The sequence below is a fragment of the Rhineura floridana genome, chromosome 6 (genome assembly GCF_030035675.1).
Source record: "Rhineura floridana isolate rRhiFlo1 chromosome 6, rRhiFlo1.hap2, whole genome shotgun sequence".
Classification (NCBI taxonomy): Eukaryota; Metazoa; Chordata; class Lepidosauria; order Squamata; family Rhineuridae; genus Rhineura; species Rhineura floridana.
Window position 1 is genome coordinate 54,400,361 of NC_084485.1, and position 27,133 is coordinate 54,427,493.

General features: G+C 42.4%; 1 protein-coding gene across 3 annotated transcripts in view; it reads left to right on the top strand.

The window, feature by feature from the left end:
* The window catches only part of AMPD1 (adenosine monophosphate deaminase 1), a 29,301-nt gene extending 8,345 nt beyond the window's left edge, over positions 1-20,956 (top strand). For all 3 annotated transcript variants that reach the window (XM_061631929.1, XM_061631930.1, XM_061631931.1), the window contains 13 exons: positions 5,001-5,166; positions 7,113-7,278; positions 9,110-9,329; positions 9,785-9,914; positions 11,473-11,667; positions 11,843-11,974; positions 12,089-12,252; positions 16,862-16,988; positions 17,474-17,637; positions 18,749-18,869; positions 19,414-19,587; positions 19,725-19,835; positions 20,608-20,956. In XM_061631929.1, the coding sequence (XP_061487913.1) occupies positions 5,001-5,166; positions 7,113-7,278; positions 9,110-9,329; positions 9,785-9,914; positions 11,473-11,667; positions 11,843-11,974; positions 12,089-12,252; positions 16,862-16,988; positions 17,474-17,637; positions 18,749-18,869; positions 19,414-19,587; positions 19,725-19,835; positions 20,608-20,772 (2,035 nt within the window). In that variant the 3' untranslated portion in view covers positions 20,773-20,956. The remainder of the gene's footprint in view (positions 1-5,000; positions 5,167-7,112; positions 7,279-9,109; positions 9,330-9,784; positions 9,915-11,472; positions 11,668-11,842; positions 11,975-12,088; positions 12,253-16,861; positions 16,989-17,473; positions 17,638-18,748; positions 18,870-19,413; positions 19,588-19,724; positions 19,836-20,607) is intronic.
* The last annotated feature ends 6,177 nt before the right edge of the window (positions 20,957-27,133 follow it).

Sequence of the window (27,133 nt, forward strand, 5' to 3'; positions counted from 1 at the left end):
GCCATCCCCACTTCAGGTTATGGCCCTCCAAATCCAATAGTCTTTTATTCCTCAATAAAATCCATTCCTTTATCCAGACTAAACAGCAGGCAGCAAAATAAAGTCTCAGATTTGGTAATCCCAGTCCTCTTCTTTCTTTGGCGTTTTGTAGTAATTTAAATTTAACTCTTGGTTTTTTTCCTTGCCATACAAATTTAGAGATATCTTTTTGCCATTGTTTAAAAGGTAAATCAGAGGATATTACAGGTATTGTTTGAAACAAAAACATCATTCTCGGTAATACATTCATTTTTATCACAGATATTCTACCCATTAATGACAATTGTTGTTTATCCCATCTTAACAGATATTTCTTAATCTCTGTCCATAATTTTTCATAATTATTATGAAACAACTTTGAATTTTTATTTGTCATAATGATACCTAAATATTTCAACTTTTTCTCTATTGTAAAATCTGTCTTGTCCATTAACTCTTTCTGTTCCCTTAAAGTTAAATTTTTCACCAACATCTTTGTTTTTTGATTGTTGATCTTAAATCCTGCTAACGGTCCAAATTCTTTTAATTTGTCCATCAATATATTAATTCCTTCCAAAGGGTTTTCTAATACAATTATCAAATCATCAGCAAATGCTCTCAGTTTATATTCTTTTTTTATCTTTAATCCCAAAATCCTTTTATCTTGCCTTATATCTCTAAGCAGCACTTCTAAGACCAGAATAAATAGAAGGGGAGATAATGGACATCCCTGTCTTGTACCCTTTTGTATTTCACATGAATCCGTTAAATCTCCATTAACAATTATCTGAGCCTTCTGAGATGTATAAATCGATCTAATCCATTTTATAAAATTGTCTCCAAAATCCATTTGCTCCAAAACCTGAAACATAAATTTCCAATTCAAATTATCAAATGCTTTCTCAGCATCTAAGAAAATCAAAGCTGCTTGTTTATCATTTCGTTGTTCTAAATATTCCAACATATTCAAGACATTCCTGACGTTGTCACGTAATTGTCTTTTAGGTAAAACCCCCAATTGATCTTCCTGGATAAATTGTTGCAATATTATTTTCATTCTTTCTGCCAAGATCATTGTAAAAATTTTATAGTCATTATTCAATAGAGATATCGGCCGATAATTTTTTGTTTTAGTTAAATCTTGCTCCTCTTTAGGTATTAATGTTATGTTAGCATTTTTCCAACTATCCGGTATCTTTCCCTCTTGCAAAATAGAATTCATTGTATACTGTAAAGGTAGCAAGAGTTCTTCCTCCAAACATTTATAGTACATTGCAGATAACCCATCTGGTCCTGGCGCCTTTCCTGATTTAATTTTATTTATAGCTTCAGATATCTCTCTTGACGTGATAGGGCCATTAATAGCTTGTCTCTGAAAGTCTGTAATTTTAGGCAAATTCTGTTTAGATATATACTCTTCTATTTTTTCAGATGGGATTTCCTGACACTTGTACAATGTTGAATAATATTGATGAAAAATCTTTTTGATTTTTACATTATCTGTCAGCATCTCATCTCCTTCTTGTATCTTTAAAATAATATTTTTTGACGTTCTTTTCTTAATTTATATGCTAACCATTTCCCCGGTTTATTTGCAAATACAAAAGTCCTTTGTTTAGCAAAATTTAGTTTCCTTTCAATTTCTCTAACTGTCAGCATTGATACTTGATTCTGTAACATTTTAATTTGATTTACAATAGAAACTTTAGTTGGATTCTTTTTCAATTCTTCCTCTTTTTGTTTTATTTCTTCCAAAATTAATTGCATTTTCTGTTGTTTCTTTTTTTTAATTCAGAGTTACATTTAATAAAATATCCCCTCATAAATGCCTTACTTGTATCCCAAACAATATTTTCATTTGTTCCTTTATGTAAATTATATTCAAAAAACTCTTTTAATTTCTTCTTACATTCTTGTACTACTTTGTCATTCTGTAATAAAGATTCATTTAGTCTCCATCTAAATCCAAGATTTTTTTTTTTTAAAGTTAATATCACAGGATTGTGGTCCGAAAAAGTTTTTGGTAATATATCCATTTTAAAAATATCTTTCACTAGATTTTTAGACATCCAAATCATATCAATCCTCGAGAATGTTTTATGTCTTTCTGAAAAATAAGTAAATTCCTTTGCGTTATCATTTATATATCTCCAGGTATCCACCAATTCTAATTTTTCCATCAGTTCAAAGCAAATCTTCGGTAATTTACCCTGTGTCTCTTTAATATTTTTTTCAGAAAGTCTATCAATTTTTGGTGAGATTACCCCATTCCAATCACCCATGACACACCAATGATCATATGAAAACTCTGACAATTTTTCCATAAGTCCTGTGTAAAACCTTGTTTTATCTTCATTGGGGGCATAAATACCCACTATCAAAATTTTTATGCCCTGTAAAGTAATTTCAACCCCCCACAAATCTACCACTATCATCCAGTAATATCAATTTAGGAAGCAATTGTGGGTTAATGTAAAGAACAACTCCATTTTTTTTTTGATCCAGCCGAAATAAATTCTTCACCCAAATTTTTACAAATCAAATATTTGGAATCTTTCTTCTTAATATGAGTTTCTTGTAAACAAATTATATCCAATTTTAATTTTTTCAAATAATGAAACACTTTATTTCTCTTCTGCGCCGTGTTGGCTCCATTTATATTCCAAGTTAGATATTTGTAATCCATCTTTAAGCGTGTATTTTAAAATGTACCTGATGCTCCCTTTAATCCATCATCTTCCTTCCCCTCCTCTGCATGTTCCTGTTGACTTTGTTTCCCAGGAATTATATCCATATCTTTGAGTTTATCTTCTTCCATGTCTTTTGAAGCTTTTCTCAAGAAATCCCTTGCTTTTTGAACAGTATTCAATCGATATTTCTGTTGTCTGAATGTAAAAATCACTCCTTCTGGAACATCCCATCTAAATTGAATTTTGCATTGCTTAAGTTTTTCTGTAAAGAAAGCATATTCTTTTCTCTTACGTAAAAGTCTAATAGGAATTTCTTTCATCACCAGTATTTCCTTACCATCAATTTTAAAGGTATTGTTGAAGTGTTGTTGTAATACCATATCTCTGGTCGTCTTTTTTATAAAGTGAACAAGCACATCTCTTGGAATTTTTTTCATTGTTGCATATCTGGAATTAATTCTATAAACTTTATCTATTTCAAATTTCATCCGATCTTCATTCAAATCCAGAAATTTTACTAAAGCATTAACAATTTTATCTCTGATGTCTTCACCTGTTTCCTCAGGGATTGCACGGAATCTCAAACAATGTTCTTTATTTCTTAATTCAATCACAGCCATGTAGTCCAAATTTTTTTCTAATTCCAGATTTAATATATCTGTTCTATTCTCCAAGATTTGTACCTTTTCTTTAGTATTTTTTGCATCCTCCTTTATTTGCCCAATTGTCCCTTTAATCTCATCCACTTGTGTTTTAATATAGTCTTTTATATCTGTCAATTCAGTTTTCATTTCCTGTTTTATATCACTAATCCCTTCCATTATTTTTTGAAACATATCTGGGGGTATAACCCCTTCCTGTGGATCAATTGAACCTCTTCGCTCCTGAGCCTTAGCTGCTTTTCTAGTTGTCATTCTCAAAAGAAGCCTTTAATTTCTGATATTAACCACTGTTCCAAAACCTAGAGGCAGTCTATTTCTTTTTTTTCCCTCCACCAACAAAAGAGTTAATATTCCAGGCCTGTTATTATAGTCCGGCCAGCACAGTTCTTATCTACGTCCAGGAATGCAAAACAATTCTGGTTCACAACACCAAGCGATTAGTAACATATACGAACAGCAGATTCGTCCAAAAAGAAATAATCCAAGGAGAAAAATAGTCCAAAATATATTTCCATCAAATAATAATTACCTCTCATCCGTTTTTAATCTTTAAAACTCCAAATTCAGGCCAGCTTTTTGTCGTAAAAATATATATATATAAATTGTTTACATTTTCTTTCTTCCTTAATTATATTTAAAAGAGAAAAAGTATGACTCACCCAGATTTCTCAGTTGCTGATTCGTAAACAAATCCCTTTTATTGCAGTAATTTAAGCCAAATGATAAGATTTAGACAGAAGGAGGCTCGCTGGTTAAGAACGTTTTTAAGAAGAAGAAAAAACGCTTCACTTTTTTTCAGTACAGCTTGTTGGAAGTCCTGACTCCGTCTTCAGCCGATCGGTATGCCTTCTTATCTCAGGGAATTCCTGATCAATTCCAGCAGCCGACAGCTCAACGAAGTCCTGTGGAAAATCTGATCGGTTCACCTATACCTTGGAGAACATTTAAGCCAGTCAAAGTTTCCTCTTGGCTGGCTTTTAAACTGAAAAAAGCTTCCTCTGAGGCAGAGATCTCTCAGAGACAACCACCAGCTGGGCACTCACTTCCGGGAAGTCCGAAATATCTTTGGGTTTGGATACAGAATGCAAATTTAGAGAAGCTAGTCAGTTCAGAGCAGGAGGTGCAAACCAAGCCAGAAAGTTGCTAGATCTGAATATTTTTTATAAAATTTATATTCCACCCTCATCATATGTGATCCTTGGGCAGATCACTACAATAACACATCCATCTATCATCTCTCTCCCAATTATTCAAAAAGCCTATTCAAAGGCTTTTGGAATTGGAGGAAGAGAACTATCTTCAGCTGGTGCCACAAAATTGGCACAGCAGGCTCCAGCCAGACTTCAAGGAAAAGGGTATACCACAGGCAGGGTGCCACTGCTGAAAAGGCCCCCAGAAATATATAGACATTTGTATACAGATGCAATTAATATTCCTCTGCTACCCCTCCAAGATCATTATATATCTGTCAATCTAACTGAAATGTCAGACTTTAAATGTAACCAGAGACAAAAAAAAAATAGGCATGGGTAGTGTATGATGAACTGACTGTTCAATACAGATTATTGCTGCATAGACCATACTATGTGAAATGAGTTGCTTTCCTTCTCTTATTCTTTATCCATCATAGGAAGAAGAGGCTCTTGCGACTGAAGACCATAGCACTGCTTGTTCCTACGATAGAAAAGTCTTTAACCAAACTGTCCACCCTAGATGAGGTCATCTCCACCAATGCTCTGTATCAAGCTGTTCCCAAATTCCAGCGTGTCCAGATCACAGGGGACTATGCTGCAGGGGTCAGTAGACTGAAGTGCCAAGTCATCTCCTATCAGGGTTGAGTCTATTCTATTGTCACTTCTTCCTTCTCACCCAGACATGGTACCCCCACTAGTGAGTTTTCAGTGACAATAATGCAGTATCCCATCTGCACTTTGTAAATGGGGAGGAAGTGTAGCCGCTGCTTCTTTTCAGGGCTGGTCCAAGACATTTTGCTGCCTGGGCCAAAGAACAAGATGGGGCCTCCCCTATTCCATGTACAAAAACTGACCAAACTTGTGGTTGGCTCTTACTTCAACACTGGCAATGGGATAGAGTCCTCCACCACACCTGAGGGCACCAGGCTAGCTGAGTAGGAGGCTCAGGGTTGGTCATGTGCCTCACATAGGCCTATCTGCTCTCCATGCCTCAGCATGTGAGGCAGCTGATACATTCTGCCTAATGGTAGAACCAGCCTGGCTTAAAAAAAAAACCTATCTGGATGAGTGATCCCACCCAGGAAGCATTTGCCTGGAGGAGTAAAGGGCCTTAAAAGAATTACCCTTTCCCTCAAAGCCCTCACACACAAAAATTCCACAGAATGGCTATGATCAAGAACAGTGGTTACAGAGTACCTTGATTGCGTGTTGCAGATGGGCAGCAAAGGCATATTTATTGGGCATAAAACTTGACCATGTAGAAAAGACTTACTGCTCTTTCCAACTTGCCACCCCCTGAAACCATCCTACATTTAAATTCCAAGGGACACAGCCCAGAAATGCAATGGGGAGAGAAGAACTACAATGGCTTTCCTATAGCTAACCCTAGCTTTATTGGTCAATGGCTGTGTCTGCATTTGAGAATGACCTAACTTGAACTTGCAGAGAAATAAATCAAATCCTGGTGTGGATTTCCTGGGTCAAGGGATATTGATGAAACTGAAGTGTGACCATCCTGGTGCTCAAAATAGCTTCAGCAGCTGGATCGTGCTATATCCCTGATCGCCTTTCATTGCCGGCTTCGGTGGGTTATTGGAAGAGATGGGTGCTGCAGCTGTTGTAGTATGTTCTATACTCTCCCCTTCACTTGAGCAACCTTTCTTCCTCTAGGCTTCATCCCTAGGATGCCTCCATCTTTGAGCAAAGTTTGGCAAAGTTCATTTTGTGCGCTCCCTCCTAGGGAAGGGCTTACTTTGTAGCATTGCAAAACAGTGGACATTTCTTTCTTCTTTAAGGAGCAGAAAAGTTTCTGTGAGTGACAACCTCTCAGTGCCTGCTATTTGGTTTTCCCTACAATGCCCCAGGTGTTGTGATGGTTCAGAGCATTGTGGGAAAAGTAAAATGGCAGATGCCAACTAAATAGCATCCACCAGAGCTCAATGCTCCTAAACAGGGGGGATTACAACAGGCAGGTGTCAGAGCAGTCAGCCCTGCCAGGGATATGGGGGTTGTAATAATTGCCATGTGCTGATGTTGGACCTGCTTAATTCTAATCACTGTTGCTGTTCCTCCCACTCCCCCAGAATGCTAGGACAGCACTCTGGAGAAGAAGCCTATGGTGGAAGGGTGGGGAACCTCAGCCCCTGGGGCCAAATATGACCCTCCCTGCCTCTGTCTGGCCCTTGGGACTCTCCCCAGACACACAACCTCACTGGCCTTGGTTCACATCCTCCATGATTGTTTTTGCATGGGTTGAACACTGATAATGCTTCTGGCGTGCCTGGATGGAGGCTAGAGAGGGGTGTGTGTAGAAAGCAGCTTAATGTACAAAGGTAATGTTTACATTCACTTGCCTCTGGTCTTGCTGACCACTGGCATGTGGTCTCCAGAAGGCTGCCCAGAAGGAAATGTGACTCTTGGGCTGAAAAGTGTTCCTCACCCCTGCTAATAATGTCTTCTTGTCATTTTCAGTGCATGTATTTTTGCATGCATACATATATTTATGTCCTTTTTATCAGTGCTAGGAATTTTAACAAATGCACCCACAGGTGAGAGTGGAGGACTTTGAGCTGGTCTGCAGAGGTCTGTACCGTGCCCTCTGTATCCGAGAGAAGTATATGCAGAAATCTTTGCAGCATTTCCCCAAAACGCCCTCCCAGTTCCTACGCACCATTGAGGGTGAGGTGTGGAAGCCCAATGATGATCTGCTGCCAGGTAATTAAACAGGCAGGCTGTGCAGTCTGGAAGCCCAGCCTGTCCCATCTGTGGGTGTATTCCAGAGGGAAAAAGCAGGTGTCAGGGGAACTGAGGATGCTGCGTGGGCATGCATTAGTGGCTTTAGTAAAACAACCTGTCTGTGCAGAGATTGGGTGCTGAGGATACAGAACACAGGAACATAGGAAGCTGCTTTATACCGAATCAGAGCAATGGTCCATCGAGCTCAGTGTAGTCTATGCTGACTGGCAGTAGCTCTCCAGGGTTTCAGATAGGAGTCTCTCCCAGCCTTGCCTGGAGATGCCAGCGATGGAACTTGGGACCTTCTACATGCAAAGCAGATGCTCTGCCACAGAGCTATGGGCCTTCTTGACTTGGAAGCTAGTACAGCTTTCTGCCAGGACCAGTGAGAGCCAGGCCTTGACAAAGACTTGAGGAGAGGAGCTTTTCAGATGGGGTTGTAGAAGTTTGGCATTCCACTCTACCTTTGCTTACATTCTTATTTGACCAGTTATCTTTTTTAGTGACAAAAACAGCACCTCCTGCCAATTCATACTTGACTTTACAGTGTATATTCTCCATAGAAAGATAATCAGTGAGCCTAAATGACACATACCCTTGGTCTTAGGGGTATATTTCCTGTGCCTTTTGGTCTGAAGTGTTCTTTTGGCCTTGGCTTTTATGGCTCACCTAGCCCACCCTCCTCAATCTCATCTCTATGATTTCCCTTGTTACAAAGTGAAGGCTGACCTAAATGGAGTGCCCCTGCTTCTATCACACAGAATGAGGCTTGTCCGTAATAGGATAGAATATAGGAAACTCCCTTATAACATATCATTTAGCCCACTATTGTCTACTCTGACTGGCAGTGCCTTTCCAAAAGGAACGGTAGGTTCTCACTGTGTCTCCTTAGGTAGGTCCTTCACATCACCAGCCATATGATCCTGTTTTAACTGGAGAGTGCTGGGATTAAACCTGTGACCTACCTCATGAAAAACATGCTAAAGTCCTTCTCTTAATCTGCATCTGAATCACACGTTAATCCTCTGGGCTAGATTTCCACCACATCTGTTTCTTCTGTATACAAGCAGAAAAGGAGACTGCAAATTAAATGGGTTCATGGCATAAGGCAGGGATAGCCAGCCATAAGGCCTAATATCCCATTAGCCTCAGCTAATCATCTCCCATTAGCCCCAGCTAGCATGGCCAATGGGGAAAGATGATGGGAGTTGTAGTCCAGCAACATCTGGAGGGCACCATGTTGGCTACCCCCTGGTGTAAGGAATGAAAAGTCTAGGCACCTATCATCTTCCAGAGCTAGAGTCTATGAATCTTCTCTCTCCAACATTCTGGATTATCATGGACAGGACTTTTGAGAATGAGGCAGAAATTCCACATTTCTAGGAATCTTTTTCACTACACACACAAAACAAAACAACATATGCAACCAATAACTAAACCATACCTGAGCTAGTCATTGGTCAATAAGAATAAATTGGATTTTAGGATTATGTTAAAAGAGGTAGCATCTTGTTAAAGGGTACTCATGCAGTCAAGGAGCCACAGTTAGACAGAATAAAGACACAAATCTTAGCAAAAGTTCTTATTTGAAAGCAACTGTATGGAGTGGGGGTGGGGGGAGAGAGTGGTAGCATTCTCTCTTTCAGCCAGTCTCAGTTCTGCCCTCCTCAGTCCAGTTGTCTTCTAACCGTTTCTTACAGGGGCAGAATTTAATTCTCACAAATCGACAGGTTTTAGGAAAATAGGGTATAGACTCCAAGTCTTTTTCTTGCCTTGCCCATCACTAGAATGTTCCTTCTCTTGATTTTAGCGTTCACTTCACCTGTAAAGAAAGATGAAGATCCTTTCCGGTCTGACAATTTCCCTGAGAATCTGGGCTACCATGTGGAAATGAATGAAGGTGTGGTGTATGTCTATGTTGACAAAGCAGCCTCTGCCAGGGGTGAGCCCAAGGACCTGTCCTACCCTAATCGGGATGTCTTCCTTGATGACATGAACTTCCTGCTGGCCCTTATAGCTCAGGGGCCTGTGTAAGTGTCCTAGGGAGCCCTACCAGTAGTATGGCCCATTTGCATATCAACAGGGCCAGCCCAAGAGATTTTGGAACCTCAGGCAGAAAATCCAAAGGACATCCACTCTGCAATTAAAAATATCATAATAAATTAACTACCAATGTGCTTCACTTTATTGAAAGCCAAGGTCTGCTACATTAGGTGGTTGCTGTTCTGTGTTAGTAGTGTTGGCCCTGCATACAAAAACAGTAAAAGCTGAACCATTCCAAGGCAATACATATATTGCAATGAATTCTACTCTCTCTGCTCAGTCACTCTTGAATGTGACCTTTATCAAGCTGCCACGTAACAGCAGCATGGATACTTCTGGCTGGCAAACACTGGCTATGTTGGCAAGCAGGTGAACCTGGGCTCTCTTGCTTATTTTGTAGGAAGCTTATTTGAAACAATATTCTTTCCTTTGACTATTGCAGTAAAACCTACACACACCGACGCCTTCGGTTCCTCTCCTCCAAGTTTAGTGTGCATGAAATGCTGAATGAGATGGAAGAGATGAAAGAGGTGAAGAACAACCCCCATAGGGACTTCTATAATTGTCGTAAGGTGAGGGATCTGTCCTAGGTAAGTTGCCATCTTAAGGTGAAGGTTGCATTGACTCATGGTCAACTCTCCAGGGGAAACATGTGGATGTGGGTGTGGCCCAAGTCTAAAAGTGGGTGTGGTCACCTTTTTTCAAAGGACAAATTTGGGGGATCTTGGGGCTGTCAGAAAAATCAAAGCAGGGAGCCCATAGGAGTGCTCAATAAAAAAAGTTATCTTGGTTAAAATAATAGAAATGGTCAAATTTGGGGGGTCTTGGGAACCACAAAAACCTTTTGGCATCACAGTGGATACCTATGGAAGCAGTCAGTAAAAATATTTTTATAAGTTAACAATCTGTATCTGTTTAAATGGTCAAGTTGGTGGGTCACAAAAGGCATTTGGCACCATAGCATCACAACAGGGGCCTATGGGAGCAGTCAGTAATTTTTTTAAAGTATTTATTTATTTTATTATTTGATTTATATCCTGCCCTTCCTCCCAGCAGGAGCACAGGGCAGCAACAAAAGCACTAAAAACACTTTAAAACATCATAAAAACACAAATACATTAAAACACAACATCTTTAAAAACATTTTTTAAAAAGCTTTTAAATTAAGTTTTTAAGTTTTAAGTTTTTAATTTTCTAATATAAAAAAGTAAATGGAGAAATGGGGTGGGAGTGGCTTTGAGAGCTACACAAAACTGACATCATGGCATCACAGCAGGGGTCTGAGCAATAAATGTAAAAAACATTAATCATCATCATCATTATTTAGAAATACATATTTGGGGAGGGTCTTGGGGAATGGATGAGAAGTTGAAGGATATCTCCAGTTACAAGCCCCCATGGGTATGTGTGGGAGAGCAGAGGAGTGAAGTTCAGGAAAGAAAAAGAAACTGAGAGTGGCTATATTGAAAATGAGTAGAACCTATGAATCAGGATTAGAGTTATGAATCCTGCTGCCTCCCCCTGCCCCCCCCAACCTCTTAAGAATATCAGAGCTTCATCCATGAGAACATTTTGTAATGCATTTTGTACAGTGGGTATGGTTGGCTGATACAGCTGTCAAGATTCCTAATTTGAACCTAACATTTTAAGCTGTCCTTTGTACTGTTCTTGACTCTCACTATGAGGTCCACATTGTTATGCACTCATCTAGTTGTAACATTGACTGGATTATTTTGTACCTACAAAACACCTTTAATTAACTTCATTCTAGGGCTCTGCATGATTTTTAGGAAACATACCTTAAGCAACTGCTTATATGGAGTAAGCCTTCTCCAGCCCGGTGCCCTCTGGATATTTTGGACTGCAACTTCTATCAGCCATAGTCAGCATGGCCAATATAAAAATTCCAAATTCTTCCGAATCTTTTTCAAAAAAGAATGTGTGATGCAAAGTACCAAATTGCTTTGTTTTCATATTTTAGTCTGATCAAAGTCGCATTGTTTCTGAACAGCTTCTTAGCACAGATCTCAAGGTCTTCCTCATCAGTGCCTCCTCCAATACAATTGCTGTGGTGGGTTCCTGGGGAGGGAGTCTTCTGGAATCATCACCACCTCTTGTCTTCTCTAACAGGTAGATACGCACATCCATGCTGCAGCTTGCATGAATCAGAAGCACTTGCTGCGATTCATTAAGAAGTCTTACCATGAAGATTCTGAAAGGGTGGTGTACAAATCCAAGGACAAGACGTTGACACTCAAACAGCTCTTTGAGCAGCTCAAGCTTCACCCCTATGACCTGACTGTGGACTCACTTGATGTGCATGCAGTGAGTCCTGCTGTTCCTTTCCAATACAGGAGACCTCCTTCCCCTCCCCATGTTCTCAGCCCTTCTTTGGGAGTCTCATGACTGTCTGTGGCCAATCCCTCTACCAGTCTCTATGTTCAGCAAATGTTCTTTGCTCTGTACCCCTAGCCATGACACTTCCTCCTTCGTGTCACAGGGCCGGCAGACCTTCCAGCGCTTTGACAAGTTCAATGCCAAGTATAACCCAGTGGGTGCCAGTGAGCTGCGTGATCTCTACCTCAAGACTGAAAACGCCATCAATGGCGAATACTTTGCCACCATCATCAAGGTTAGAGCCTATGGTATGCAAGTGTTTGTGTCTGCGTGGCTGGTAGTCTGAGGATGAGGCCAGTTCCTGGGAGCAGATCAGGGAGAAGTTATCCCTTTCCCTTTTATTTCCCAGGAGGTTGGCTCTGACCTAGAGGATGCTAAGTACCAGTATGCAGAGCCACGGCTCTCCATCTATGGGCGTTCAGCAGAAGAGTGGCCAAAATTAGCCAGCTGGTTCAACACACACCGTGTTTATTCACCCAATATGAAGTGGATGATCCAAGTGCCCAGAATCTAGTAAGTACAATAGGGCAGGATGATGGGGATAGCATTTAGATATAACACACTGAAATTACTGCCCAGCTGATTCGTATCCTTGTAATAGTTACATTAAGGTGCTTGTTTACTGTTGAGATTCCAAGGCATATTCAGACAAGTTCAAACCCAGGGCAGCTTACAAAGAATTTTAAAAAATACAATGAAAACAATTTAAATGTACAAACAGCGTACACATGGATAAATTATATGTATCGCATACATAAAAGCCAGTTGCTATGTGTCTCTTTATCATCCCTTTACTGTGGTCAAGAAATAAGGCAGGATTATGCAGAAAAATGGACAGGGGCATGCGGTTTGGGGCACTCTGTTCTATCCCCTCCACAGCAGGAACACACAAGACCAGGTAGCCAGTGTTGCAGCACCATGTATGCAAAGCTCCAAGGGAGAAACTTGCTCCAACAAAGGCTGGATGTGGACTTGCCCTTTTATGAACAAGGATGGAATTTTCTCAAAATTTTGATGTTGACCATATTCATACAGACATTTTTTTATTTCCACTTTGCTTATTGATCTCAATGAGTTTTGTTTAACGGTTCTGTTAAAAATATGAACAATTGTTGCATATTGTATGCATTATTATTTACAGGATACACATCGTACACATTTGCAGAGGTATAGTATTATACACATATACACTCCAGGTCTCCTAAAGTAAGCAGCACATAAACAGATACACACAGCAATCCATGTAACTGTATAAAACTATTTCTGTATTAATACATAAAATAATGCTGCAGAATTAAAGCACTGTGTGTAACTTAACTGTTATATGTATTATAAATATAGTATACATATTTTCTTGTGTATACTTTTGCATATGATTTTTTGGTCTTAAAAAACAACAACAATACACGAGTGGCTTGGACATAAGTGAACACTCAGTGCAAGATGATTGATGTGGGAAAAGCTTGAATGGGTCAGAACCACCGAATTCCATAAATAAATATTTTTAAAACAGATTCCTGCTTCACCCCTAGTTATGAGTCCCTCCATCCAGTCTCCCCTTCCAAAGCTCCATCTTGCTTCCCCTGCCTCCGAGAAGTGCGAATACTTAAAGGGCCAACCTCTTGGACTGAAAGTGAGCATGCCTCTTTCTTTCTATGGCCTTTTTCATAGTTTGCTCCTTGTGCTGTTGGGCAGGTACAGGGGAAGGTGCTTGACTCCTGAAGGGGACTGGGCTCAGAGGACATCAGCTATGAGGATCCTGCCTCAAGTTTCACAGACTTGTGACTTCTAGCCTCAGGCCCACTACCAGGAACCTTGCCCAGTTCCTCACATGGAAGTCTAGTAGCCCTGACCTTGGCTGGCTTATCGTTCTCCCAGGCTGTGAACACACTAGTCTCCTACAGCTTGCATTTCCATTGGCCACACCTGAAGGGGAAATGGGTTGATCTGCCAATCAGTTGCAAAACTTCCTTAAAATGAATTTTAAAAATGCACTTAAGCTGATCCCATCAAGTTTTACGGTAAAAAGGGCAGGGTTTGACTAGCGTCAGGTGTCCCTGTTTTCAGACAAGAGAGGTGGAGATGCACTGGATGTGTCTCTACTCTAATTCCTGAATGCTCTGGGGGAGTTCCCAGTAGATAGAGCAGGTGACCCTGTTGAAGCCCTTGTCATGCTGTGGAACAGTGAGGTGCGTTGGGCTGTTGACATGGCTGCCCCTGGGCACCTTCTCCGGCATTGTGGAGCCTGGTTTGCACAATGGTACACCAGGAATCTAAGGGCAATGAAATGAGCTGGATGATGGCTAGAGCGCAAGTGGTGAAAGACGTGCTGTGAGGCTGACTGGGCAACCTCTTGACCCATTCCAGTCTGGGTTCAGGCCTGGTTATGGGACTGAATTGGCCTTGGTTGCTCTGATGGATGACCAATATTGGGAGAAGGACAGGGAGAGTGCAACCCTGTTATTCTTAATTGATCTCTCTGTGGCTTTTGATGCCATTGACCATGGTATCCTTCTGACTCACTTAGTGAGATGGGTATTGGAGGCACTCTTTTGCAGTGGTTCTGATCCTATCTCCAGGGTCATTCTCAGAGAACAGCATTGGGTGATTGTCTTTTGGTCCCCTGGCAGTTGTGCTGTGGGGTGCCGCAGGGCACTGTCTTGTCCCCCATACTGTTTAACATCTATATGAAGCCATTGGGAGTGGTCATCAAGAGATTTGGGGTAAGGTGTCAGCAGTACACTGATGATACCCAGCTCTATTTCTCTGAATTGGGAGAGGCCGTGCAAGCCCTGGATTAGTGCCTGGACTCAGTGGTGGGCTGGATGAAGGCCAATAAAGTGAGTCTGAATCCTAGCAAGATGGAGGTGCTGTGGGTTTGCAGTTCCTGAGTTCAGATAATTGGTCAGTTGCCTGCTTTGTATGGGGTCATACTCTTTCCGAAAGAGCAGATACGTAGTCCTGGATCCATCTTGGTCACTAGAGGCCCAGGTGACGTCAGTGGCTAGGAGTGCCTTTTACCAGCTTCGGCTGGTAAAAAAGGTTCGGCTGTTTCTGGACTGGGACAGCCTGACTACTGTTGTCCATGCACTAGTAACCTCTAGGCTGGATTACTGTCATGTGCTCTATGTGGGGCTGCTCTTGAGGTTGATCCAGAAGCTGTAGCTGGTTCAAAATGCTGTGGTGTGACTGCTCACTGGGGCAGTGTATCACCAATATGTCACCTGAAAGACTGTCTTACCCCTTATATACCCAGCCTATCACTGCGCTCTGCAGGTGAGGGCCTCCTGCAGATACCATCTTACCAGGAGGTCCATTCTGCACAACATAGGAGGCGGACCTTTAGTGTAAGAACATAAGAACATAAGAAGAGCCTGCTGGATCAGGCCAGTGGCCCATCTAGTCCAGCATCCTGTTCTCACAGTGGCCAACCAGGTGCCTGGGGGAAGCCCGCAAGCAGGACCCGAGTGCAAGAACACTCTCCCCTCCTGAGGCTTCCAGCAACTGGTTTTCAGAAGCATGCTGCCTCTGACTAGGGTGGCAGAGCACAGCCATCATGGCTAGTAGCCATTGATAGCCCTGTCCTCCATGAATTTGTCTAATCTTCTTTTAAAGCCATCCAAGCTGGTGGCCATTACTGCATCTTGTGGGAGCAAATTCCATAGTTTAACTATGCGCTGAGTAAAGAAGTACTTCCTTTTGTCTGTCCTGAATCTTCCAACATTCAGCTTCTTTGAATGTCCACGAGTTCTAGTATTATGAGAGAGGGAGAAGAACTTTTCTCTATCCACTTTCTCAATGCCATGCATAATTTTATACACTTCTATCATGTCTCCTCTGACCCGCCTTTTCTCTAAACTAAAAAGCCCCAAATGCTGCAACCTTTCCTCGTAAGGGAGTCGCTCCATCCCCTTGATCATTCTGGTTGCCCTCCTCTGAACCTTCTCCAACTCTATAATATCCTTTTTGAGATGAGGCGACCAGAACTGTACACAGTATTCCAAATGCGGCCGCACCATAGATTTATACAACGGCATTATGATATCGGCTGTTTTATTTTCAATACCTTTCCTAATTATCGCTAGCATGGAATTTGCCTTTTTCACAGCTGCCGCACACTGGGTCGACATTTTCATCGTGCTGTCCACTACAACCCCGAGGTCTCTCTCCTGGTCGGTCACCGCCAGTTCAGACCCCATGAGGGTATATGTGAAATTCAGATTTTTTGCTCCAATATGCATAATTTTACACTTGTTTATATTGAATTGCATTTGCCATTTTTCCGGTAGGTGTAGTGGCACCTACCCTTTGGAATTCCCTCCCCTTAAATATTAAAAGAGAGCCAGTGTGGCGTAGTAGTTAGAGTGTTGGACTACTACCGGGGAGATCCCCACACAGCCATGAAGCTCACTGGGTGACCTTGGGCTAGTCACTGCGTCTCAGCCTCAGAGGAAGGCAATGGTAAACCACCTCAGAATACTTCTTTCCATAAAAACCCTATTCATAGGGTCACCATAGGTTGGAATCGACTTGAAGGCAGTCCATTTCCAAATATTAAACAGGCGCCATCTCTGTTATCTTTTCTGCACCTACTGAAGACCTTCCTCTTTCAACAAGCCTTTTAAGAAGAGACTATCTCAGTCTGCACCTGTATAGGAATTGCTTTTTAATATGTTTTTAAGGCTTTTTAAAAAAAATTTTTTTAAAGATGTTTTGTTTTAATATATTTTATGATGTTTTAGAGTGTTTTTAGCGCTTTTGTTTGCCGCCCTCAGCTCCTACTGGGAGGAATGGTGGGATAGAAATCTAGTAAATGAAATAAAGAAATATCCTGACTCTCATTGAGCTCATGTCACTGCCTTGATAATTATCAGTCATTCCTGTTGAGTTCTATGAGGCAAAGTAAATGGGTAGCAAACTGGGAAACAACCGAGTAGGGCAAAAACTGTCCCTCCCTTCAGCATTGGGTTCACCACTGCCTGGGACAGGAAGCAAATTCTGCTTCCTCTCAGCTGTGTCCCCAGTTTCAGCCCACTCACTTTTTCCTTTCTCCCAAAACACCCCACATAAGGTGATGTAGGGACTGATCTGAAGTGATCCTGTCTTTTCCTCCTACCCCCAGTGATGTGTTCAGGACAAAGAACTTTCTGCCACACTTTGGGAAGATGCTGGAGAACATTTTTCTGCCAGTGTTTCAGGCGACAATCAACCCCCAGGACAACAAGGAGCTGAGTGTGTTTCTACGCCATGTGAGTAATGCTGCCATGGAAGCAGAGGGCCCAGCCTGACTCCTGCTCCATCCCTAATTATGAGTCCCTCCATCCAGTCTACCCCTTCAAAGCTCCCCCTCCCTCCCCCTGCCTCCAAGAAATGCAAATCCTTAAAGGGCCAGCAGGTCTAGCTCTTTGAAAGTGGATGGCAGAGACAGTGGAGAGTACTGCACCAGAAACTTCAAAGTGTATCTAAGACAGCATCAGGTCCACCTCAGTAAGGGTGACATCTAGTAGATACTATATAAGAAATAAGAACACCAAGCCATTACTTGATTCCAGCCTTCCAGTACCAACAAGGAAGCACCTTGGACAAAAGCGGCCGTTCTGTCCACCTGCAGTGGAGGGTGATCTCAACCATTGGGTGGTGGGAATAAGTGATAATTAGCTTCGTATTATTTGGTGAAGGTGGGCTTGCTGTTGGAGTTGCTTCCCTTCCCCAGATCCAATTGTATGATTTTCAGATTACTGGTTTTGACAGTGTGGATGATGAGTCCAAGCACAGCGGACACATGTTCTGTACCAAGAGCCCCAAGCCGGAGGAGTGGACCCAAGAGAATAATCCTTCCTACACATATTACTTATACTATATGTATGCCAACATCATGGTGCTCAATCATCTCCGACGGTGAGTCCTAGCCTGGACAGGGGGATTGTTGCCAGGTGAAAGGCTTGGATGCACAAATATCCTGCATTAACTTTTAGTGGGAGTAATAATCCTAGATCTTCTGGTTCTGATAAGACCATCCACTAATTCTGACAAATGTGTATTATATTTTGAAAACTAGTCTGCATCGATCCTTCCCCTTCATTAATCCCAAACCCTTACAATGCATGGTTCCAGATTTTGCTAGATTTATAGGGTTGGATTTTTCTTCTGTGAATGCAAGAGAGTTCATGTTTGCAGAGGTTTGCCATTTCTTCTTTCCCCTGCAGTCCCCTGCATCCCCCCCCCAAAATCTGCTTCTGAAGTTTGGGGAATCCTTGGGAATGGTATGGCATACTGTATGATGCAGGAAGGGGCTTTTGATGGAGGCAGAGTTGCCTCCCTCCTGTGAACGGAGGAGCAACTTAGGATCCAAGCCAGTGTTGGCAGAAGTAATGACTTCATATAATAAGTCTAGGACTGTTGAGATAATCTCTCTCAGATATTTATATCCTTTTCTCACTAGTTTGAGAATGAGTTTTATACACCATAATAAAAAGGTCTAAACCTTTTATTTGAAAAGCCAGTGGGACTATTGGGCCTGATTAAAACCACTTCAGGAGTGGTTAATTGAATACAGAGGAGCAGTAGGGGGAAAGGGGGCTTAATTCTTCCTGCGCTTGCTGCTTCTCTGAACCAAACTGCTCCCCAAATTTATTTCCTCCATGAGGTTTCAAAGGTGTGTTGAGTCTTGGCCAATATGTTTGTACTTTTGGGGCAGAAAAGCAATGGCGTGAGTGTGTCTGTTTGTGTGTGTATCTGGAGGACAGAAGTTGTACCCATCTGCATGTTAAAATTAATTCGTATTGGTAATTCGTAATTGGTACTCACCAATGCAAAGCACAAAAGTGAAATACAGTCCGTGCTCTGCTTGCTAATCTCCTGGGAATATACTCAAGGATATATATGACCTAGCATGTTGGATCCCTACAAGTAGGAAACCTGCTGCTGCCACCTGATGGCTCCTTCCTAAATAATACTAGATGTATCAGGTGATCTGGGCTTTGCATAAAGGCTGCCTTGCCATCCTCAGGGAGCGTGGCATGAACACTTTTCTGTTCCGTCCTCACTGTGGAGAAGCTGGTGCTCTCACCCACCTATTGGCTGCCTTCATGACTGCAGATAATATCTCCCATGGCCTGAACCTCAAGAAGGTGAGTTGCAGGATGAGAAAATCACTCCTATGTGCCGCAGTGCATGCTCTTTATATGATCATGTGGTGTCTTTTCATGCTCATGGTACACCTGGGGCCTCATGTTGAGAGGTTCAGTTATTCCACATATGCACATGATACACACACAAAATGAAGAACTGAACACTGAACCCACCCCTTGAGTTCCAGAATACTGATCTAACCAGTCCATTCTGAGCATCCTTTTCCATCCTGAATGATGGCAGGAAGCCTTGTGATCTGGCAGAACTTGATGTAACTCCTTCATGAAGTGCTTATGTCTCCTCATTGTTAAGATCCTGCCATGGATGTTTGCTATAACTGGGAAGACCAGGAGTTTGTATTTGCCATGTGGTACTGGGAAGTGACTAATGAATAGTGCAAGCAATTCTGCAATGCAGTGCATTGAGACAAAATGACTACCACATAGAAAGAATCTGGAAGCCCATTCTCAGAAAATTTGTTGGGAGGTAATAGAGCTCGTACTGCCTGGCTTCTTGACTCATGCCTGCCATCTGTCTTTGCAGAGTCCTGTGCTGCAATATCTTTACTTCCTAGCCCAAATCCCCATCGCCATGTCCCCACTCAGCAACAACAGTCTCTTCCTAGAGTATGCCAAGAACCCACTTCTTGATTTCCACCAGAAGGGCTTGATGGTGTCACTATCCACTGATGACCCTATGCAGTTCCACTACACCAAGGTAGGCAGCTGAATCCTTTCCTAGAGCTGATGTTTGCTCTCAGAAGTACAAGGGCTGCTGGCATAGGGGATAAGTTGCAGCTTTTGTGATTGCCTTTGCAGAATGATGCACTTTGTATCTCTTTTTTTATTCTCCAGGAGCCTCTCATGGAAGAATATGCCATTGCTGCCCAAGTCTTCAAGCTCAGCACCTGTGACATGTGTGAGATTGCACGCAACAGTGTTCTGCAATCAGGCATGTCTCATGAGGTATGGTGTTCAATGAAAATCTCAAAGTGGTATAGAGTGCTCCTAGATGTGGATGATTAAGCAGCACCCAATAATTTATGTTTTAAGCTGAAAGTGGAATAGCAACTCTGCTATTCCAGACTTCAATATTCTGTAGCCAAGTTATCGTTCCCTTTCCCCAACTCTCACTTTTTTGTGGGTGATGGTAGGATTTTCATTAGGAACATTGTGTGCAGAGAAAGAGTTAAATACTCCCTTCCCTGCTCCCTTCATTCAGTATCATGATTTCCCTGTCTCCTTGCTGCAGTTGGGGGGTGGAGGAATAAAGAACATGCTATTTGGAAACGGAACAGTTAAAATAATTCCTAGAGATGATAAGAGAAGGAAATGGCTAGAACAAATTCTATAAAATATCTAGACTCTAGAAAATCTCCAGCATAGAAGTGCTGTGGGCAATCTACACCTGGAAAATTGCGGAGTTATTACATTTTCTGACTTGGGGGGCAGGGGGAGTAAAGGAAATGGTATGGGGAAACATGAGGGAGATGTTTTGCTTGCAATATTGTGTAGATGCCTGTAAAAAGTGAGTGTACAAAGTGTGGCTATTCCACAGTAAGTGTCCTGTGTGGAAGTAGCCATAGAATCACTGCCCCTGGGCTTAGTGGCTGGGAATATAAGGAAAAGAAAGGGGGTACAAGGAAGGAATGGAGGCAATAGGATGTTCCTTTTGGGGAAGAGCTAATAGGGATTGGTGTGTGAGGGGTGGACCTCATTTACCATATCACTCCTCCAGGAAAAGCTCCATATACTAGGACAGAATTACCAAGAAGAGGGACCACAGGGTAACAACCTCCACAAGACCAACGTGGCTCAGATCCGCATGGCCTACCGCTATGAGACATGGTGCTATGAGCTTGATCTCATAGCTGAGGGGCTGAAAAGTACTGAAGAGAACTGAAGCTTGCCACACCAGATGCCTGCTGGAACCACAGAGCAGGCTTGAGTAAGGAAAACAGCAGAGCCATGCAACACCAGGCAACTGCAGTGGTTGGAGTAGGGGAATCATTAAAGCCTCCAACATTGTTGTTTCAGATTATATACAGTCTAAAATAAAATAGCAATATGCGTAGTGTGTTTACTAAGCTCCTTGTGCTCCTCCATTCTGCAACCAAGCAGCAGTTTACTCAGCATCTTGGGTATTTCTTGCCATGAATAAAACAAAGATGTCTGTCTGAATAGGAACTCAAGGCAGAGCCATCTCACAACTCTTGCTCCTATCTCACAACCCTGATATGAACTGTTGTTTTTTATTTTGGTGTTTAAAAAGAAGCAGTACAGACTTTTAAGTGATTCACACAACCTTTTGATATCAACACCACGTTGGGGGAAGGGAAGCACAGAAATTTAATGAATAAATATGAATCCACTGAGGTCTCCCTGAAGTGCATAGCTAAAGACATACTAATCTAAAGCCTTTCCAATTGGCAGCTTTAACTCTTATCAAGAGAAACAGGTTGTGGTCTGGTTTTGTCCTGCACTTTTCTTGACACAGGTCAGGGCTGATGTTTAAAGTGATATAAATAAATGCAGATCAGATGTTCATGAGGGCCACTTTATCAGTGTGAGAGCATATACATTCGTACAAGACTGTGGCTGCATACAGACATGGGGTTTATTGCATTAGTTTTGCATTCCATTGGTGGAATCTTTCAAGAATTGGGAGTGGTGTTTATAAATGGTCCATATTTCACAGGTGTACAGTAAGAGGTAGTACAATGGCTTTGTAAGTAAGCATTTTGGTCTCCCTGCGAATATCCCGATCCTTGAACATTTTACGCTTCATTTGGGAGAATGCGGCACTTGCAGAGCTCAGACGATGTTGAATTTCAGCATCGATGTCAGCTTTTACAGAGAGATGGCTTCCAAGATAGGGGAAGTGATTGACGTTTTCCAGCGTCACACCATTAAGCTGGATTGAAGGTGCTACAAAGGAACTAGTTCGCACCTGTTGATGAAGCACTTTGGTTTTTTTAATATTAAGTGAGAGCCCAAGCTTTTCATATGCTTCTGCAAAGACATTTAGGATAGTTTGAAGATATTTCTCTGAATGTACGGAGACTACATTATCATCGGCATATTGAAAAAACAGCATTGGATAAAATGATACAAATAAGCTAACATAATTAAATAACTGAAACTAAACTGAAAGGAAAATGATGCTACTACAAAAATGGAAGAATAGCATACAAAACATCACCCTCTTTTGTACTTTTCCATACTTCAAGATACGCATGAACAATGCCTCCATTTTGCCTCCAATCCTATTGGCACTCAACTACCAGAGTTCAATGTTATTGGTGGTGAATGCACGAAGCATCACATTTTCCCAGGTACTAAGCAACAGGAAACCTTGAATGGAACTGTGTAACAAAGTGCTTTTATTACACCAGTAAAACGAATTGTGCGGAAAGGCCCATGTTGTGTTCCAGGCTAGCTGTGATCAGATTTCAAGATCACTGTGTTCCTACAGCTGCTATCTTTTCTCTGAACTGTCATCACCACCACACACATACCTGTTGCCCAAGATTCCTGGGTTTATATTCACAGTTCTCATAACAGAGAGTTGCTCCCTTAATAGCAAAGTTAAAGGGAAATGGGAGGGAAACTTGAAACCTCAGTCATATAAATTTATGGTCCCTTTAGGTTTCTGAATTGACATGGGAAAATGCATAGAGAGCCAGTGTGGTGGTGCAATTAAAGTGTCCAACTGGAATCTGTGAGACCAGGGTCCAAAACTCTACTCAGCCATGAAGTTCACTGGGTGATCTTGCATCAGTCACTGCCTCTCAGCCTAACCAACCTCACAGGGTTGTTGTGCAGATAAAATGAGAGGGGGATAACCATGTACGCCACCTTGAGCTCCTTGGAGGAAAGGTGGGATATAAATGTAATAACAGTAAAAAGGTCCAATGTAGCTAAACTAATCCGGAGAAAAGGGGAGAGGCCCTGGGCTAGATGGGAATCCATCATGGGCTGCATCTGCCCCACAGGCTGAAAGTTTCCCACCTCTGCTCTAAAGCATGCCAGGCTTTGATACTGTATTTTACTTTTTGCATGGCAAATTATTCTAGAACCAGAAGCATCCAGGGAAACAAACAAAAGAAAAATACAATAAAATAGCCAAATCAAAATACCATCATTAAATTAGACATTTTAAAAATCTAAAAATTATAAGCTTTGTCAGAATCACACAGATTAATTTGCCAACAATATAATGTGTCATTAGGCCTTTGTTATAAGGCTACAACCTTATGTGCATTTATCTGTAGGGACCATTAACTATAATGGAACTTACTTCTGAGTAAACAGGAATAGAGCCAGTGAATTTCTTCTGATCTTTGCTTTGCATGCTAATGGAAACATACAGCCACAAAAGTGACTGTAGAGTTAAAGTGGCTAGATTGGTAGTGGAGTAACAACTCTGAAGCTGGTCTCAGTAGTGTGGTTGGTCAGTCTTTAATGATTTGTATGCTTTAAAATTCCACGGTTTTATTCTTGATGCAACCAATATTTTACAAACCTTATTTTAAGCTGCAGAATGCAGTCTTGTGCATGATTAACAAAAGCAAAACCAGCCAAGTAAAGTATTCACGTGCTGCCTCTACAGGGTTTAGAATTGTATATAGAGAGACTCCCTCTGTTGTGTCAAACAATGTATTTATTAAAAGGTAAAGGTGTCCCCTCATTTATAGTGCGAGTTGTTTCCGACTCTTAGGGTGACGTCTTGCGACGTTTACTAGGCAGACCATATATATGGGGTGGGATTGCCAGTTCCTTCCTCGGCCTTTCTTTACCCCCCAGCGTATGCCGGGTACTCATTTTACTGACCACGGATGGATGGAAGGCTGAGTGGACCTCGACCCCTTTTACCGGAGATTCAATTTCCTCCTTCCATTGGAATCGAACTCCAGCCATGGGCAGAGCTTCGGCTGCGTTACCGCCGCTTACCACTCTGAGCCACAGAGGGTCTTTAATGTATTTATTAGGCTGGAGTTATGGTATTCTACAGCCTAAGCTAGTTCTATGCTCCCTTAGCTATAAAGTTACTTCCTGTCAGGTAATACCCGTTTTGTCAGTCCTAAGTAGTTTCCGGCAATTAGCTTTTCCCTCAAAAACTTGCCTCTGTTTCAGCCATCGGAGAAGCTATCAGTAGGCCTAGTAGCTCCAGAGGACAATATTCTTTTTTTACTTGTCACTGTCTCAGAAGCATTCTCTCCATCAAAACTGTCTCTCTCGACATCAAACTTTTCTACCATGATCACCATTTTCAGTTCACTATCCCCAGGGGCTGTAAGCTTTCTTGGAGATTCTGTATACTGTTTGTTTATATGGTGTAATAAAATAGTTCCTGATTAAAGAGAGAGATTGCGCATTGACTGTCTGACAAAGTGTGTTTCAGAACTACAGGCTGAGAACAATTCAAGCATTATTGAAACATCAGACTTTCTCTGCTCTGCTTGAACATTCTGAAGATACTAGGAGGGTACCCTCGAAACACACAGACACATACCCCAGGCACCCCCAAACACACAGTCTCTCTCTCTCTTGCTACCCCCACCTCCAGACACCTCCCCTCCCCACTTGCCTCGACTGTTCGGTCGCTTTTGCCGCTGCCACAACCACCCTCCTACCCGCCCAGGCCCAGGCAGCAGCCTTTCCACCTGCTGTGACGTGCACAGCTGCCACCACCATGGCTTCCTCCAGTGCCATGGCCTACACAGTGTACTCCGGCAGGGTTACCGTGGCCTGTGAGTCCTCCTTTGGCAGCACCGCCTCCTCTGCTGCTACCGCAGCCTCCTACTCTGATTCTGCAGCCTGCAGGGCCTCCATCGCTGCTGCTGCGGCCTGCAAGGCCTCCTCTTCCACTTCCTATGCTGCCACCATGGCCAACACAGCCTCCTCCATCACTGCTGCGGTGTCCTCCATTGCCACCACGGCAGCCTGTGGGGCTTCTGCCATCACTGTGGTAGCCTGTGGGGCTGCTGCCACCTTCAACACAGCCTCCTCCGTTGTCACCGCCACTGGAACCGGTGGGGCCTCTTCCAGTGTTGTTGCCGCTGCTGCGGCCTGCGTGGCCTCTGGCACCACGGCTAGGAAGCCCACTCACTTACCCAGCAGTCTTTGCCACAATGCCCCACCTCCGACATCATGCTGCATGACGCTGTGAGGTCATACATATTTATTATATAGGAATATAATCTACTCATTTTAAACTGAAGTAGCCCTGATGTGGGACTGGCTACCTAAACTTTTAACAAAGTCTTGCGGCACTTTAAAGACTAACTGATTTGTTGTGGCATAAGCTTTCATAGACTGAAATCCACTTAATTTGATGTATGGAGTGTTATCCTCAGTTCAGAGAGAGAGAGAGGGAGGCTTACAGATGGGTGTTTACTGTGGGATCTTGGCTTATAATACATGCAAGTATTTTTTGCAGTATCCACATGATGTCATTGTCATCAAAATACCAGCTCGTATCACTCCCCCCATTTAATCCGGATATACCCTTTCCAGGAAAAAATCTGATATAAGTGAAAGATGTGCTGAGGCTGATTGGGCATGAGTAAAACATCATAACCATGTCTACTGTGTGGCGGTGAGGGCGGTGAAGAAGGTCCACTTCTCTGCCACCATTGCATCCTCAAGTAGCCATCCAGTGCAGCTTTTCCATATTGTCAGGGGTCTGTTGACTAACTCCAGGAAATGGAGTTTTAGACCCTTTGGAGCCCCACTGAATTGTTTGCAAGGCACTTTGAGGATAAAGTTGCTTGCCTCTGTAGCAATCTTGATGCCCCATCCACATCTACTATAGTCCCCAGTGAGGTGTTCAGTGCAATGTCTGCTGCAGCTTCTTGGGATCTGTTTCAGTTGATGCAGCCTGATGACATGGACAAGGTGCTTACAATGATGCGGCCAGCAACGTGTCCTCTTGAACCTTGCCCTTTTAGGCTTATTAAAGCTTGCTGAGGGAGTTTGACTGAGTGGATCCAGGGTGTGATCAACGCATCATTGCGGGTGGGAGTGGTTCCAGCCGCCTTGAAAGAGGCGGTGATCCGACCACTGCTGAAAAAGCCCACCATGGACCCATTGGTTTGTGACAACTACCGATTGCTTGCAAATATCCCCTTTTTAGGGAAGGTGATTAAGAGGGTTGTGGCGCAGCAATTGCAAGTACTCTTGGGTGAAACAGATTATCTTGACCCATTCCAATCTGGGTTCAGGCTGGGTTATGGGACTGAATCTGCCTTCGTCGCCCTGATGGATGACCTTTATCGCGAGAAGGACAGGGGGAGTGCAACCCTGTTATTCTTACTTGATCTCTTGGAAGCTTTTGATACTATTGACCATGGTATCCTTCTGACTGATACTATTGACCATGGTATCTTTCTGACTCACTTAGCAAGATGGGTATTGGAGGCACTGTTTTCATTGGTTCGATCCTACCTTCAGGGTTGTTTTCAGATAATAGCATTGGGTGATTGTCTTTCGGCCCCCTGGCAGTTGTGCTATGGGGGTGCCACAGGGTACCATCTTGTCCTCCATGCTGTTTAATATCTATATGAAGACCTTGGGAGCAGTCATCAGGAGTTTTGGGGTGAGGTGTTAGCAGCATGCTAATGATACCCAGTTCTATTTCTCTGTAACATGTGAATCGGGAGAGGCCATGCAAGCCCTGGACAGGTGCATGGACTCGGTGGTGGGCTGAATGAAGGCCAATAAACTGAGTCTGAATCCTAGCAAGATGGAGGCACTGTGGGTTGGTGGTTCTCGATTTCAGATAATTGGTCAGTAGCTTGCTTTGGATGGGGTGAGGGCCTCTTGTAGATACCATCTTATCAGGAGGTCCACTGCACACAACATAGGAAGCGGACCTTTAGTGTAGTGGCACCTACTCTTTGGAATTACCTCCCCTTAAATATTAGACAGGCTGTTATATTTTTGGTGCCTTCTGAAGACCTTCCTCTTTCAACAAGCTGTTTAAGTAGAGACCTTATCCCAGTCTGTGTCTGTGTTGGAATTGCTTTTTAAGATGTTTTTAAACCTTTTTAAAAAAGATGTTTTGTTTTAATATGTTTTTAAAGATATGTTTTTAGTGTGTTTGATTGCCATCCTATGCTCCTACTGGGAGGAACGGCGGGATATTAAATAAATAATAAAATAAAATAACTTTCTTTTTAAAGCTATTGCCATCAACCCATTTGCAATATTAAGCCCCTGTCTGTAAACACGCAGACAGAGAGCAGGAGAAATAGTAAACA